Source organism: Tachypleus tridentatus, chromosome 6, assembly GCF_004210375.1.
Source record: "Tachypleus tridentatus isolate NWPU-2018 chromosome 6, ASM421037v1, whole genome shotgun sequence".
NCBI lineage: Eukaryota > Metazoa > Arthropoda > Merostomata > Xiphosura > Limulidae > Tachypleus > Tachypleus tridentatus.
In genome coordinates this window covers 118,323,365-118,341,967 of record NC_134830.1, presented here as the reverse complement: position 1 = coordinate 118,341,967, position 18,603 = coordinate 118,323,365, and the positions used below count along the sequence as shown (strand labels likewise).

At 36.0% G+C, this 18,603-nt stretch overlaps 1 protein-coding gene across 4 annotated transcripts in view; it reads right to left on the bottom strand.

Moving 5' to 3' along the window:
* The window catches only part of LOC143253420 (uncharacterized), a 240,221-nt gene that overhangs the window by 97,118 nt on the left and 124,500 nt on the right, over positions 1-18,603 (bottom strand). For 3 of the 4 annotated variants that reach the window (XM_076507282.1, XM_076507284.1, XM_076507285.1), the window contains one exon: positions 9,393-9,485. The exons of the other annotated variant lie outside the window; for it this stretch is intronic. In XM_076507282.1, coding sequence (XP_076363397.1) covers positions 9,393-9,485 — 93 coding nt within the window. The remainder of the gene's footprint in view (positions 1-9,392; positions 9,486-18,603) is intronic. 4 annotated transcript variants of the gene reach the window in all.

Sequence of the window (18,603 nt, the reverse complement as noted above, 5' to 3'; positions counted from 1 at the left end):
AGGGCGAGCGAGACGTGGCCCCCCCTCAGAGGACGGAGACGTTCCCTATCCTAACACGGCCGCCGCTGGGACAGGCACCCCCTCGGGAACCCCACCCACAGCCGCTGCAGACGACGCGGGAGAAAGAGCTACCGCCCCCGCATGTCTGGCACGCGGTTGACAGGTGGCCGTCGAGACCACAGCAGCGACACAGCCGCCGCATGCCCGGGTAGTTGACCATGACCACGAAGCCGTTCATGGTGATAAACTTGGGAATCGGCATCTTCATATCCAGGCAGATTATCTGGTTCCCAGCGTCACCGCATAACGCCCGTTGCCAAAATGTTTCAAACATTCCACATGGCTATCCCCGACAGCAGCGTTCAAAGCGTCTATAACCGAGGAGGGTAGCAAGGCCGCGGGCACCACAAGGTGGATGGACCGCAGCTGAGCAGAGTACGACCGGATGGCCGTAGCCATTCCGACCTTCTCAGTACGTACGCGCGCGCACACACACACTCACAAAAACACTCCTAAACTGCAGGGAAGCTATATACGACAAAATTGCTTGGACAAAGCAGGACGAGGTGGAGAACACGAAGAAAACAACACGTGTATCCAAGCAGGGTGTTTCACAATTAGGATCGCCCCTAAACGTAGGATATCACGAATACGAATGGCAGTATTACAGGGACCAAAAGTGGGGCTCACTCTCACTACAACAGTCAGGAGCACACCAAACTAAATGTCCGAGGTTTAAATAGGGCAAGCCTCATTCAAAATGCTGAGTAACGATCTTCTAATCATGTGCACCTGGTGTGATACACCTCTGTTTGAGTTGAGCCATTTTAAGTGGGAATAAATGTGGGGGTGTCCAAACTTTTTCCTCAGTTAGAATATGCATTTTTGTATAATTACATTTACAGAAGATCTTGAAAAGTCTTTTCTTCAGTTTTAATTGTTTAGTTATATTCGTATAATCTCTCAGTTTTGTTAAAATTGAGATTAAATATCTGTATATCCAAAAATGTAACACAAATACACAGGCTTTCATAGGATGTCCTAACTTTTTCACATGACTGTAGATGACGGATGGTACTGACAGTTCTCTTCCTTTTAGGAAGCAGTTCTGATCGTTTAACCTCTTCTTTCTTCTCTACAGATCTGTATGTTTTTTCTTTTGATTTAAAGTATCATTAAGGTATTTCTCTACACTTCACTATAGTGGAAATACATTTAGAATTTTTATGGTATGGTTTACATACATGGAGTTCCGTCAGTATGCACAATTAATAACAATAGGTATGTGAACACAGTAACAACAACGTGGATAATATAGAACTATAAATTATAACGTACTTGTTAAAGTTAATTTCATTAAAATACGTTGAGAGGACAGTGGTCTACTTAAGTCATGAATGTAACTCAGAAACGCTTCGTGTCATGCGCAGAAGTGCCCAGCATGAAAAGGGCTAATAACAGTAACTCTGGCAGCACAGTCTGCTGAACACATTGATATCAATGTTTGGTTACATTTCGTTAGTGTAGCGCCCTCTCACATGAACTTCCTTGTCCTTCTTTTCTTTCTTTTTTTCTAATGATTATTTAACGATTTGGCATGTGCCAGTTTACCCTAACAAAATGATAAAACTTTATTCGTAAGCAAGGTCTATCCTGCAAAGACAAATTTTGTTTTCATGAAGAAAAAAAAAAAAACACAAGAAAACTGCATGCTTGGGACTTTTTGGTTATATCAAAGTATGAACTATAAGTTACAGTTTCTTCGATTCGCTAACAATATGTTCTAAAAAAAGAGAACCGAAAGATTTAGAAATGTCTTACATATAAAAAGGCAGTCACAACTTACAACTTATTAGACTTAAGAATCTACTGTACTCTATTCAGAAGACTAGAGTAAAATGTTGATTCTTTGGCTGGAAGTGACGGAAGAAGAAGAGAGATTTAAGGTTAAAATTCGTTGTCTAATCCCCGATTTTATTATTTCAAAATAAGGGTTATCTCCACTGGCTCGTTGTCACAACCAATTTATCCTGGTAACAAAACACAGTAATCAAACTGTTGAACAGGATATGACAGTAATAAATCAATACTGACAGGATATACAACGTGAAATGAATACTGACAGAAAATCACACTAATAAATCAATGCTGACAGGAAATGCCACTGGACCACTGAGGGGGAAATACTGATACGATATAACAGTAATAAACAAACACTGACAGGATATGTTAAATGAAGTGTGATTAATATCATTATATTTAAGTAATATTTAAATGAGATGAATAATAAAAATATATTATTTACTTATTTTATCTCTTCGAGTATCAACATCATTTTATTTGAATTAATTTTACAATCATTTATACGCCCCTAGTGGTTAGTGAGTGAAACAAGGACATACTAACGTCTTTACCTTATTTGGATCAATTACACACAAAATATCAGGAAACCTCAATTTAAGTGTTCTTTGGCTGGTAGTAAACAAAGTTGTAAGTAAATAAACTGATTTGTTCTACCTTTTTAATCGTAGCTAAGAAATCCGATAACCACATGCTTTCAGATAGGTCTTTCAATACAAACATGCACTGTTAACACGTAAAGTATACGACATACAATATCCAACTTTTATTACATGAAAACAATAACAATCGTATTTATTTTAGACACCCGACCTGTAGACGTGGTTTAACACCCGCCATACAGGTACATTACCTGAAGTGTCCTTATCTTACATACCAGATCTGTAGAGGCCCGGCGTGGCCAGGTGGTTAAGGCACTCGACTCATAAGACGAAGGTAGTGGGTTCGAATCTCCGTTACACCAAACATGCTCGTCTTTTCAGCCGTGGGGGCGTTATAATGTGACGGTCAATCCCACTATTCGTTGGTAGAAGAGTAGCCCAAGAGTTGACGGTGGGTGATGATAACTAGCTGCCTTCCCTCTAGTCTTACACTGCTACATTAGGGACGGCTAGCGCAGATAGCCCTCGTGTAGCTTTGCGCAAGATTCAAAAACAAACAAACAGATCTGTAGACGTAGGTTAACACCTGACGTGTAGTTATGTTACCTGAAGTGTTCTTATCTCACACACCAGTTCTGTAGACGTGGGTTAATTATAGATTTCTAGTATTAATGTTACTAAAACCAATTTGTTTTCAAAGCTGGAATTTACAAGAAACACTCTCTTCTTCTTTTTTTTTTTTTTCAAACTAAAGGGAATCTGAATATTTTCCAATACTCAATTACCTTTGAAGTTATTTCAGGAATAACATATAGTTAAAGCGTCATCTGGCGTTAAAACAACAGTTTTTTGTTTATGTTCTGAAGTCAATATTTCGTAGATTTTTTTTGTATAGGAGAAAAGAGTTGATAACATTTGATATAAATTATAGGGGTTAATAAGTTATATGGGTCACAGTCCTATACAAACCCGGTTCTATAAAATACTTGATAACATACAAAGGTAATTTTTAACATTCGTTGTTATGGTTATTAAAGCTTGTTTGTATTTATATGCAACGTTACACAATACGTGATATGTGTTTTGCCCGATACTAATATCGAAACCTGATTTTTAACGTATAAGTCTTCTTACTGCTGATCCACTAATGGAAAACGGTCAGCGTTCACTTAAATCTAATTATTAATTGCTAACGTTTTTTTTAATAATTAATTAATTATTTTCTAACATTATCATCTAATGTTTCGGATACCAAGCTGAGATTTCTACCAATAAAAGAAATCGTTTTTTCTCGGGAGATAATCGAAGACGAAAGTAGATTAGCAATCGAAACGTACGATTACAATTAATTAGATATGGTTCAGATGTTCTTAGGCGCAAAGCTGCCCAATGTGCTATTTGTTTTCTGTCCACCACGAGTATCAAAACCCGATTTTTAGTGTCGTAAGACTGTTAACGTACCGCAAAGCCACCAGTGAGTGACTAGTTGGGAATTAGTACATATTTATAAAATAATAATAATGTTAATAAAGCCATTAACTAATAATTAGGCTTAGGTTGATGGTACATATTATTAACTATTAGTTATAGATACAACCTTATCGATGTCCAGTACTACCCTTATAATACTGGGCTAGGCCTAATGTATGTGTCTTTTCTAATGATGTATTACTACCACAAAGTCCTGGTTTCGAGAAAATAGTTGTTACTTATTTTTTAATCTAAACAGAAGAAGCGCCTGTCTTCTAAGTATTGCGAGTTCCACAGTTTTTTAACACTATTCATCTGCCAGTCTCTGCCATCACGATCGAAACAAAGATTAGCGTAAAGTAGTAGTTCCCTTCTTACATGCAAATCACAAGAGGCTGGAACCCCACCAAATGCCAACGGCTAAGAAACGTATCAGATTTGAACACTTTGAAGGAGACTTTAGCAAAAAATTTGTTTGCAAAGATTCTAGATGGCCAACAGCTAAACTAACTTTTTTTCCCTTTTGCAGGCATTCAGCAATCTTTTAAATAGCATTTAGTTAGTTTGTTTTTTGCTTGTTTTAACTTTTTTTTCAAACACATTATCAGCTTTCAACGAATTATGTTGAATTCTTAATTTGATAACAATCTTATATTCTCGAATCTTTCTTGAGGTGATTTAAATTATCAAACAATTTTACGTGCCCACGTCTTCAAACGAATATCTTTGCAACATAAATATCAAGAAGGCCGTGCATTCTTGCATAATAACATACAGCTATCCAGTTACAGGGGCAAATTTATTAAGGGCTTATCGCACTTTAAGCCTTTCGGTTTATTGATCAATCAGTCAAAAGTCATATCAAAAATTACACCAGGTATTTGTCGTCAGTTGAAATCTTCGTATAGCAACGACGGATCATTATCTGATGAAGAACGAATTTTATCACATAGTCAACTCACCGAATATTTCTAAGGTACAGTAAAGCATACTGATGAACGTGGGTACAGATATAAGTAGCCATAAAAATCAACAATTTATCATAAAACATTAAACAGCAAGACAATCATAAACTTTCTTTTTAGGCCTACTTACAATGTTTTGTTTTGGTTTTTGAATTTCGCGCAAAACTACTCGAGGGCTAAGCGCTAGCCGTCCCTAATTTAGCAGTGCAAGAGGAAAGGCAGCTAGTCATCACCACTCACCGCCAACTCTTGGGATACTCTTTTAACAACGAATAGTGGAATTGATCGTAACATTATAACGCCCCCACGGTTGAAAGGGCGAGCATGTTTGGTGCGACGGGGATTCAAACCCGCGACCCGAAGATTATGAGTCAAGTCCCTTAACCACCCGGCCATGCTGGACCTACAATCAATGTTAACACTTACAAAAGATCTCGCTGAACGACCAACTTTATACGGTATGATTAACCTAAAACGTGTGTGTGTGTTTTCTTATAACAAAGCCACGTTGGGTTATCTGCTGAGCCCACCGAGGGGAATCGAACCCTGACTTTAGCGTTGCAAATCCGTAGACTTACCGCTGCACTAGCGGGTGGCAACCTAAACGTATTGAGCACAAAATGAAATTGATACACATACATTTTATCAGTAACACACTTTTGTAGAGTCTTAGATGATCATGAACAGCCGTTCTATTGGCACATATCGCAATGACGTAACTAGTGACGACACAATCAAAATACACCTCAATAAATGGAAGCAGCGTCTCAGAACAAACAATCCATTATCAGATATAAAAATTACAAATTCTACTTTCAATGATTAATTTTTTTTATGTGAAACAGTACAAATTAATGAATAACGTATTGTATTATTTTAAAATATTCTAGAAGAGAACTTCCTGTAAGCCCAACAAACATTTTCTTCACTCTGTAACAGTTGCATGTTTGAAATAAAACTCTTCACCAACTGAAATATTAGTTATACCTTCCGTTAGATTTTATCAAGTCGAAGCGCCATTTCTGTCAGAAAATCATTTGTCTTCAATACTTGTTATATTGCTTAAATTGAGCATGATATATGTGTACCTAACTCAAGGTACCGCTTTAACAACCATCAAAGTCACGATACTAGCCACAAAACTCCTGTGTATATTAACCACCAAGCTCACACGATAGCAACCACAAAGCTGAGAAAATAGTAATCACCATACTCCTGGGTATAGTAACCACCAAGGTTAAAAAAGTGGTCAGCTCTTCAATTTTTCTTCGACGTAATTTATGGAAGACAGCTTTTCTTCCAGCAGTGGAAGAACACAATTTAAGCCGTCTCACACAAGTAGTGGCCCCTACTATAAAACGTTTTCTATGCTGTAGTGTGACGATAAATTAAAGATGTTACTATACTTGTAATGCTACACGGTTTTAAGGTGTAAATTCTTATTCCCATAATTCACTTCTCTTTTTCCAATGTTATCTAGCTGAAGAAATGTTTTACAACTTCAGAAACAAAGATCAAACGTACGGCATTTCTACGTAGCAGGAATCGAATCACAAACAAGAGATGAGTGTAGGAGTATTCGTGACTATATCATGCTCACACTAACAAAAAGAGAGACATTTGTTTCTTGGTTTGGTGTGAATATCGCGCAAAGCTACACGAGGGCTATCTGTGCTAGCCGTCCGTAATTTAGTAGTGCAAGACTAAAGGCAAAACAGCTAGTCATCAATAGCCACCGCCAACTCGTGTGCTACTCTTTTACCAACGAATAGTGGAACTCACCGTCACATTATAACGCCCCCACAGCTAAGAGGACAGGCATGTTTGGTGTGACCGGGATTCGAACCCAAATTTATTTCTTGAAATATGAACAGTGAATACGATGATATGAGTAACATTATAAACTCGAACCTTATCAATATTTCGAACTGTACAGTATATTAAGCAACTTTCTAAAGAAACAACGTCGGGTTGTGTTAAGCTTAAAAATATATCAATAGATTTGGTAAAAAATCTTAAATTTATTGAAACATATAAGATTCAAATGTAGTCATTTTTTGAGAATTATGATATGAAGAGCAAAAATTAAAATAGTGGTTTTATGTGTGTTCAAATATCATTACTGCTCCTTAACGTAGTGTCATTAATATTAAATACAAACTATTACAAAAGTATAAAGTAAGGACTGTCGAATATCTCTGTTGTGTGTGTGTGTGTCCTTAACGTAGTGTCATTAACATTAAATACAAACTATTACAAAGGTATAGAGTGAGGTTCTGATATCATTATTGGATGTGCGTGTACCTCTTAAGAAAATTTTAGTTTAGTTAATGTTATTTGGAAATGTAATGAGATTACGTTTATAAAACAGAGTCGAGTGATCGGAGTATTTCAGCACGAGTTCCCTTCTCTCAGTTGACATGTAAAAGATGAAAACCCAGCTTCCTTACATCCAAATGTTCCATAAATTAACTGTCACCAAAATATTTGAAGCTATTTGGTACCAAAATACTTAATATCCAACGTTTTAAACTTTTTGACATCCAAATGATCCAGGTTACCTTACATCAGAACGTTTTACACTTCCTAATATCTGAATGTTTAAAGCTTTCTGACATCTAAATGGTCCAGGTTTCCCTACATCAAAATGCTTCCCGATGGATAAATGGTTTTATAGCTAGACGGTACATTAGTTCTGAGTAGTGGAAAGACTACGTGTGCCTCGGAGATCTTGGTTCTAATATTATCCATGTCTCATTGATATAAAATGATAAACACTTGTAAGTACTTAAGACTATGAGGAAGTACAATGGAAACACTTGATTCATTCCTTAGCAGTAGACAGAGTTATAATAATTAAACGTAGTATAAAATTCCAAGAAAATAAAAACACATTCTGTACAATATTTCTTATTTTCCATTTTTGCAACTCATATTTTTTGACACACATGAAAAGGACCTTCATTTAAACTCTTGGAAAATAACACCAAAAACGTTTTGAACCTTTATGTTCAAAAATACTTAAAGATGGATTTGTTTGCAAAGCTATCCCCTAGATTAGTGACAGACTAGAGGGAAGGCAGATAGTCTACAGCCCTCATCGCCAACTCTTGGGCTACCCTTACCTGACAGAGTATTGAGATATGAAGTTACTCTTATAGTGGACCATGCCGCCACTCCCCACCCTCAAACTCGTTTACAGTTCAGGCACACTAACTTATTGGTCACGCTCAGCACAAGTTCCGAGAGAAAAACACATCTTTAAAAAGACAGTTGCATATCACTGCCGAGCTTTGAAACGCTGTGTACTGACAGTAGGAGAGAAGTATTAAATCAAGGATATTAATCACTCAACCAACAACGGTACAGGCATGGCTCAGCACGTACTTATCACGTACATTTTGATCGATTTTTTATTCTTTTAAAGTATAGTTTGTGAAGAATAATTGATATGACTTACAACAGAAATAATCTAAAGGAGGTGAAACTGACAAATGGTTTGGTGTGTCAGCCACGAGCAATTAGCTTTTGTGTAACCCTTATGTTAACAGTCATACACGCTTCATTTCCCACATTCAGCGCCTTATTCTTTGTTTAAAGAGGAAATAATACGATGATGATTCTATTGGTAGATATAACGCACGAAAAAAAGTTATTATTAACGGAGATATTTCTGTTTTAAAGCATTTCTCGCAAATTTCCATTTTAAAACGTGATACGACAATCTGTTCCCGTTTTAAAGAATGGTAAGCTAATCCACTTCCGTTTTAAATCGTGATACGACAATCTGTTCCCATTTTAAAGAATGGTAAACTAATTCATTTCCGTTTTAAAACGTGATACGATAATCCGATTCCAGTTTAAAACATGCAACGTTAATTACAGAACAAAATAAAAAACATTATTTTAGTCATGTCTTGTTTCCATCTTAATAGAGAAAACTGCCTTTAACCTACGATTAAAATTACGCTTTTGGTTCAGGTTAACAGCAAGTTGGCTTTGAACTCGAGAATAAAATGGACAACGCAACTTGAGAACAAGACATTTGTTAAAAATGTATGTCTGACATATCTTACTCAAAACGCAAGCGATCATCCATTTGAAACTGTTACCAATGGTAAGGACTGGCCTCACGTGTTTTATTTTATTGGATGGGAAGATATTTTGTTTTTAATATATAAGTACCTAGTAATTCTTAAACTACATCCCATAATTAGTGGTTATTATTCGAGGTTACCTGTTACTGTCTACGCATGTTCCGCTATACTATTGTTAATAATCGGTTTTGAACGTTCCGGGTTTTTTTTTTCTTTTGCTGATCCGTACTTAACGTAATAAAACATTATAAAAAAAGACATAGATGAAGTACACGATGGCAAAGTAGTTTCTAAATTGACAAAAACAGTGAAATAACAACATCAAGAGACAAATAAAATGATACAATGTTGCTTTTTAGTGACCGAATATTTACATAGACAAGAAAAGGAATAGTCACCTTAATTTCCAGAAGAGGTTCCTTCAATGGGCAGCTTTGAACTTTCATCTCTTGATTCAATTTAGGGATTACGTTGTTATCTTGTTCACTCACCTACACACATAGAACAGTATACATTTACAGATACCACAAAAAAAATACTAAATTACTTACTTATTATTGCCGTGGTATACTTTTAATTATAAAGATTGGCTTGCATTGTTAGCTTAAAATATGTACTTAGGACTAACATAACTCTCCAAACCTTGTAGAATATTATTGGGATTACGGCCGAAAATGTGGTCAACGGTGAAGTAAGGAAACAATGCATTTTAATTTTTATATGTACAAAACACAAGAAAAGTATATTTAACTAACTATACTGACGGTCCGGCTGATTTTGATTTCATTCTAAGTTAAAAAAAAAGAGCTACGGTTACCGGAAGTTAATATTATACACCGGACATTATTTCCTGTTATAGAAATGTTTCTGCTAAAATAAATAAATAAAAAATTAATGTATACTAAACACTTTAAACAATTTTTTCTTTATAAACACGATATGTCCGATATGTATTTTCATGCGAAACCGAATAGGACACTGACATTGTTCTTCAGCAATACACAATTTATTAAAAAAGAAAATGATTTATTCGTTTATTTTTGTCCATAAATCATAGTGACACGTTTTTCCCCCTATAGGTATTAAATATAACCTTGTTAAACACTTAAAGAGTTTAACACTTAGACTATAACAAAATGAAAAAAAACACCTGCGAAAGGTTTATTTTACATTATGCGCAAAGCTACACGAAGGCTATCTGTGCTAGCCGTCCCTAGGTTAGTAGTGAAAGACTGCCCTTTTACCAGTATATAGTGGGATTGGTCGTAACTTTATAACGCCCACACAGCTGAAATGGCGAGCATGTTCAGTGAAGGGGATTCGAATCCGCAGATGCAAATCAAGCACCCTAACCACCTGGCAATGCTGGGCCAACACTAACATAAATTATCTTCTGATTATTAGACATCCAGGTAGAAGAAAGTAGCTAGGAAAGTAAATGAACTAGTTATTTGGTTTTGGTTTTGTTATCGATATTACATAAATACGATTAAAATACCTTCATTTTATTGTTAGGGTTCGGTATAATTATTCAGTAAAGTTTTTAAACGCTTAGTGTACACAAACCAGAAGAAGAACAGAAATCGATAAGTGAAGGTTTTCTATTCACTTTCCCTTCTTCCGTAACACAATACTTAAATAAGAATAAATTTATAAACTACATGCCAGCAAAACTAAGTAAATATATAGTTCACACATGTTTCAGAACTAAATAAACAGGCCCCGCGTGATTTTCAAAAACAAACAAACTAACTAAATAAATATACAGTTCACACAGATTTCACTATTCCTCAACTCTGTTTCTACCTTCCATGTTGAAATAAAGGCGAAAACAAGTAGAGTTGAAGAGTAGTCGAAAACTACGAAACCGGTCCTCTAAAAACAATCTTCCAAGTTGAAAAGGAAAATAAAACAATTTTTTGGATGGACAGAAAAATCTGTAACGTTTTGAACTCTAAGAAGAGAAATATGATAGTATGAAAAAAAACGTATAAGAAAGTTTTTACAAACCGTTCTTTATTTAACATAGCACCACAAACTGCTCTTCGGTATAAAAATTTGTCCCGAATAACCTTAATGTGTCTCTAGAGTTATCGACATCTTATATGTACCTCAAGTGTATTACTTACAACTCCAAAGAAACATCAAAAATATTCAGAACAAATGTTTGTACTGATGCTACAAAACCGGTTAAATAAAGAACAAACAAAACATACGAATTTTCTTACACGTATTTCTTTTTGTCATAAAACCATCTTAAATAATGTTATAGTTTATAAAAATAGTTTATTTGTCGCCCTGACTATTCCTGGTTTTACAGTTGTTGGGGGGAGAGGTATTTTATCCCCCTGATGTGGCCTCTTCAGCTTTATTTCCTTCTACAAGTAAGGCAGGTGTCTGATAGGAATCATTTTAACCTGGAATCTAGCTCTAAGCTATTTAGAGATAGTAGTGTGTCCCGGAAGATTCTACTTCAGAAACTCCAGCATGATAGAGCAGGGATTATCACGAAACTGGGGTTCCAGCTGCTCGAGTTTCTTAATCTCTGGAAATGGATAGTTTTAGTCTAGTTCAATGCAGACGTGTTAAACAGAAATGCTGTTGTTCTCTACAGATTTTCTCCAGGCAAGTTACTCCGGTCAATACATTTCGTTTACTTTGTTGATTTGAGCAAAGATCGCAAAGAGTTTGTACAAGAAATAAGAGTCATATTTCATTTCTGACTACGAGACTAGAATAATAAACATATCCCATGAGACTGTTTATATTGATAATAGTTACACAGGAAGGGAAGAAACGCGCATTGTTTCTTAAAACTATGAATTGATTCAGCAAACAGCTATTTTATTACTCCGCCGGACAACTAAAGAAATACACAGTCAAATAAAAAAAAACTCACATTGTTTCACAAAAGTTATATAACAGCGTCCGTGAAAAGTGCTTCCTTTGTTATGTCTGAAAAATTCACTGTTCAAAAATAATATTAATCTATTTCTTGTTCTTTGAAGCTGTTATTTGATTGGTTTGGTTTGGTTTTGAATTTCGCGCAAAGCTACACGCTATTTGCGCTAGCCGTCCCTAATTTAGCAGTGTAAGACTAGAGGGAAGGCAACTAGTCATCATCACCCACCGCCAACTCTTGGGCTACTCTTTTACAAACGAACAGTGGGATTGACATTATAACGCCCCCACGGCTGAAAGGGCAAGCATGCTTGGTGTGACAGGGATTCGAACCCACGACCCTCAGATTACGATTCGTGTGCCTTAACCATCTATTCATTGTTTGAATTCTGTTTCTTTTAGAGTAAAGCCCACCGAGGGGAATCGAGCCGTGTATTTTAGCGTTTTAAGTAAATCTAAAGCAATTATTATAATATTTGTCTGAATCATTTACCGAGACACCGTTTTCTACAGTTCACTAGATTTCATGGTGGAGTGCGAGATATTTGTCTGATATCATTAGTTGTCTTTCACTCGCCACACTCAACTAGTATGTACATAAAACCTGACGAATATAAGGCGTTGATGCTATTAACTTATTCTACTGGATCAACTCGCGAAGACGTTTTAACTCGTAACACAATCAGTTATTACAACGTACACACAAAAAAACAAAATCAAACCCTGTCGGAAGAAAGCAAAAGTTTTTAAAATAAGATTGAATATTCAGATAATTTTACTACGCCGTGGAAAATCTTGTTGTAAGCAATGAGAAAGAAACTCTAAAACAGGAAAAAATATTCTTATGAGATTGCATTCGTTTTGAAAATATAAAAAAAAAAAAAACAAGTGCAATCATATAGCATCAGAGTTTCGAGAAAATAATTCATTCGTATAAGAAAATAAATGTATATATCAATCATAAAACCTATTTTTTTTCTTGAACACAGGTTGTAATCCGCTTACGAAATCTTGAGTCTGTCGTCGCTATGGTTTCAAATATAACTCATCTTCAAATGAACCGTAACAAAGGGTTGGAGATAGTATTCTAGTAATGGATTGTATCATTTTTCGATCAAGGCCTAACAACAACGATGGATTATTTTGCTGCCTGACTAGCGATAAGTTTATTGTTCAAAGGATAACAAGATCTCCAGCTCACTGCATGGATAATAGTATTGGATTGTATCATTTTTCGATCGAGGCCTAACAACAACGATGGATTGTTTTACCGCCTGACTAGCGATAAATTTATTGTTCAAAGGATAACAAGATCTCTAGCTTTCTACATCGGTAACAGTTGCGGACAAAACGACAACTGCGTCTCATCTTTAAACGCAAGATATCTAAGAAAGTTCCGTATTAGGCAAACATGAATAAAAAACATTGGATATTACTTTGGAGTCGCCAGTCGAACAAAAATAGAAAGTTAAACCACGCTGGCACAGATTAGTAGACGAATGATGAGATACCTAATGTACAAACATTGTGATCTTAGGGTAAAAACATTGTAATTCTGGGCTAACGACACTGTGTTTCATAAAGCACTCTTTTTCACAACGTCGAAAAACGAAATTCCAGTAAATTGCGACGTAAAATCAAATGCGCGCTTCTTCTATATTACACTATGGTGAATCAATGATTCTGTGTATCTATTTTAACCCCATGTTTCAAATACCGTACTCTGTCATTTAATCAGACTTCATTTAACTTTTAATTACAGTATAATCAGTGTGACGTAAAGAAAATATGACGTTCTATTGGACTTAACAAGCTCGTCTTTCGTCTGTTCAGTCTGACGTGGGACAGTAGTAATTCTACGGACCCGCAATGTTAAAACTCGAGATTCGATTCCTGCAGTGAAAATAGCAAATACTTGAATGTGGCTTTGCTCTAAACAAACAAACATTCCACTCGGTAGCCGAGACGTGTGTTAAAAACGTATTATTTTGTTTTACTGACAGGAAGTAAGGTTAATTTAAAATATATACAGCCTACGAGACTCTTCGTGTGAATAACAGTTGTTACATGTGTCATGTGACTTACAGAGTTCCAAAAATACGGTGAAGGTGTGTGTAACCGCTAATATAACTAATTCAAAAAACATAGACCATTTTTTTAGGAAACAGTGGCACAGCGGTATGTCTGCGGACATACAACATTAAAATCTGGGTTTCGATACCCGTGGTGGCCAAAGCACAGATAGCCCATTGTGTAGCTTTGTGTTTAATTACAAACAAACAAACCAAACAGTGGTAACTAAAGATATTTCGAAATAAAAAATATACCTAAAAAGCTTAATATCAGGTGTCTTATGAACATACATGTCTTATGAAGAAAAAAAATACGTTTTCTCCTAAGCTGCAAACTCAACACTTTACTAAATATATTGTATGTCAGAGATATCAATTCCAGTATTACCTTCTTTCAGGCTTGCTCCATCACAGCGAAAATGCACAAATATAACAGTACAGGGACAGTTTGGAGGATTCGCTCATCACCTAGTGTACAACATAAAGTGACACTTTGTTCAGCCCTCGTGCTTAACAAAAGGTACAGCACACTACAGTTCTTTTCCCCAGTGGCCCAACGCTAAGATTTAGGGCTTGCTTGTAAAACTCGAGTTTCTATGCTCATGGTAAAAACAGCACAGATAGCTTTGTAGCTTTGCGTATAAACACAAAAAGTAAACAAACTCATCACAGTGGTTGTAAAATGCCGTTTACGTTTACATCTCTCGGATCTTCGGTTTTCAACATGTTTGCAACATCTGTTGTCACTAGCTAACGCTCAGAAATAATACGCTAAATACAGTTCTATCAACATGACGCAACGTGTTTTATACATATATATTTATCTATAGCACACTGTTTCATGTTCTTCACACTATTTCAGTGACGTTAGTATAGATGGGTGCGTTATAAGAGTGACAGTCGAGCTCTGAGCATGAATAGTAAGAGATAGGGTGTTACTGATTCGTTGCCACTTCTCTGATGAGAAGTTCCAATTTAGAGACAACGGCTTTGTCTTAAGTGCAAATAGTAATAAACATATGTTGCGGTTCCTAGTGTTGCATTTTCATGTGTACATAAATTCACATCCACCCACGATCACCAACCTACATTATCTATTCATCCAATAGTAAGACCTTACTCTGAGAGATAGAAGTTAACTTGCCCAGACTGTGAATTATAAGGTTCTTGGTTGGCGTCCTGTTGCTTCAGAAATGTACTCCGCTCTTTGGTGCTGTGACTATAATAAATGAATGATGGTCTGTCAGACATGTGTGGCCCAAGGGTTGGTGGTGGATGCTGTTAATTAGATATACTTATAGTCTATAGATTCGAAAAGAGAGACGGGCTATCCACAGACAGTCTTTTGTATCTGTGAGCAGAGATTACAAATATGGTGAGATCCCAGGTTTCATTATGTAATAATACCACAGCAACATTTTCTTGCGATTCCTTTGACTTTGAACCTTACCACAGTAATATCTTCCTTTGACTTTGAACCTTACCACAGTAATATCTTCCTTTGATTTTGAACTTTGAACCTTAATACAATAATATCTTCCTTTTATTTCACCCTTATTACAGGAATATTTTCCTTTTATTTCAACCTTACTACAGTAATATCTTCCTTTGATTTTATCATCGTAACTGTACCACGTAAGATCGTAAAGTTCAGCTGTGCATCTTTAGTAGTGACATAGCTGTTTATAAAAAGATTCAATGAGAGAAACGTACTTTCTTTTTATAAACTCACAAACAGTGGTGCAAAAAAACAGATGTAGCACAAAAGTATTATTAATCCACTGTTGATGTGTTTATTAAATATTTTATGTTCATCTATCACGCATGGTTTTATCAAAAAGTTGCTATATTAAATTTAAAGACGCTTTCTTTTTACTTTGTGGCAATAAAAACTAACGTTCTGCGATGTGTACTCTGGATAAAAAAAGCAGTAAATAAAAAAACCGCGAATAACTAGTAAGATTTCATTTATTTCTTTAAAATATGTAGATGGCGCTGATAAAACTCGAGTTTCTGTTCATAAACGTCTTCCCGCTCCATGCCGAGTCAAATTTCACTATAATGAAGGTCGTGACTTTATAAATTAGTCCTTGCCTGAGAAGGCTAGTTTCTGAGAGACGACAGGTGGGCGTTGATGGAAAAATAAGTAGAAAAAAAAAAGGACCCCTAACTAAGGGACCGCTTGCTCATCTCCATATTCATCGATAAAGAACGAACACCGTGAAGGAAAATCGTGACGTTCATCTGGTGTTAAAATTGAAGATGATCTTCAGTGAAGTAGCTTCTAAAGAATTGTCACCTCTTCGGGACAAAAACAGGGGACACCCTGCACTAGCATCTGAGGTATACCCACCATTACGAAGGTTATACGAGTCGTGAAATGAAAGATCGATACACGTTTAAAATCGATATTGGTATGACACTTAAGTAAAAAATGCACTGTATTAGAATGCTTATTGCAGTAAAATATCAAATTATCAACAATATAATATTTCGCCGTCCTTTAGTAACAGTTACTAAGTCTCTAGACCAAGGATTATCCTCTGAAAGACAACTATATTCTCTTGTATGAAAATATCCACATAATAAATTAGTATTTTACTCTAGATTTTTAAACATAGTTGTATTATTATAATTAATTGTTAAGTCATTGACTTTAATATCTTTTCTATCCTTGGAATGTAAATAACAGCGTTTGTATAACATACCACACCAATCCTAGTCCTACTTCTTTCATATTCTGTAATACCTTACCACACCAATCCTACTCCTATTCATTTTATATTCTGTAATACCTTACCACACCAATCCTACCCCTATTCATTTTATATTCTGTAATACCGTACCACACCAATCCTACCCCTATTCATTTTATATTCTGTAATACTGTACCACACCAATCCTAGTCCTATTTCTTTTATATTCTGTAATACCGTACCACGCAAATCCTAGTCCTATTTCTTTTATATTCTGTAATACCTTACCACACCAATCCTACCCCTATTCATTTTATATTCTGTAATACCGTACCACACCAATCCTAGTCCTATTTCTTTTATATTCTGTAATACCGTACCACACAAATCCTAGTCCTATTTCTTTTATATTCTGTAATACCGTACCACACCAATCCTAGTCCTATTTCTTTTATATTCTGTAATAACGTACCACACAAATCCTAGTCCTATTTCTTTTATATTCTGTGATACCATACCACACCTAGTGTACTTTCTTTATTACAGGAGGGTTTTATTTATCCGTCACATATTACATGTATATAAAAACCCTGAACTTACAACACGTATGGTCATACGTTTCTCTGCAGAGCCCCTGTTGGCGTAAAAATAAACTATGCAGAAAGCACTTTGCAACCAATAGCTATGGACTACTCCTGAAAGATGGCATTTGTTGTTTAAATGTTTACTTTTCACGCCAACAGGGGCAATAAAGAAGGAACAAATTAAAAATTGAAACACGTGAAAAATTCGATTAATATTACAAATCAATAAATAAATACTGTTAAAGCACAGTATTAGGGTAAAAACTGACCTAATCTCTGACCCACAGACGTAATAAATTATAAGTTTAAGTTTTTCTTGTCCGTCTGTTACGCAGCTTTGTTTCAATACCTTACAAGTCACATTTGAAAGAAAATTTCATCATAAATGTTTTTGTTGTTTTTTTAATTTCGCGCAAGACTACACGAGAGCTAGCCGTCCCTAATTTAGCAGTGTAAGACTAGAAAGAAGGCAGCTAGTCATCATCACCTACCACCAACTCTTGGACTACTCTTTTACCAATGAATAGTGGGGCTGACCGTAACATTGTAACGCACCTACATCTGAAAGGACGAGAATGTTTGGTGCGAGGAATTCGAACTCGCGACCCTCGGATTACGAGTTGAGCGCCCCCTAGCCACCTGTTCAAGCTAGGCCACCATAAATGACATCCTTCTACTTTACTACATTCATTTTATTCTTACTCATGTCGCCAGCTGAAGTTTAAAAATTAAGGTAATTTTTAAAAGGGTCCCCATTAACGGAACTTATTATGTATATATAACCAATATATAATTCAGTATTATTTGACATTAAATTAAAAAGTGGTTTCCATATTTTTTTCCAGGCTTACCAGCATGATCTATTTTATTAGCCATTGCTTTTAACACGCCTTTATTTCTCCCCCCCCCCTCTCTTTCGTCCTCCGAACTGTCCCGGATATAAGCTGCAGTAAGCCGGGCATCAAGCGCTTTCTGCCCGTTTCTGTATACAGATGGGCTGTTTAGAGATCATTAAAGGTAAGAAGGCCAGTGCTGGCACGACTTTCGTAAAAGCAAGACTTTAAGATGACTCCTTCGATAACGTGTGTCTCGCAAATCACAAACCAATAAAGAAAGACGTTCCACACACGCTGATCGGTGGTCGCCATGGCAACCATCTAGGCGCGGTGTGCGCATACGTTTCAGACGAAAAGAGCTATCTTCCGTCGCTATTGCATCTGCCAGAAGAACTGGCTTGTAAAGTGATAAAACACCACAAGAACTGGCTTGTAAGGTGATAAAACACCACAAGAACTGGCTTGTAAGGTGATAAAACACCACAAGAACTGGCTTGTAAAGTGATAAAACACCACAAGA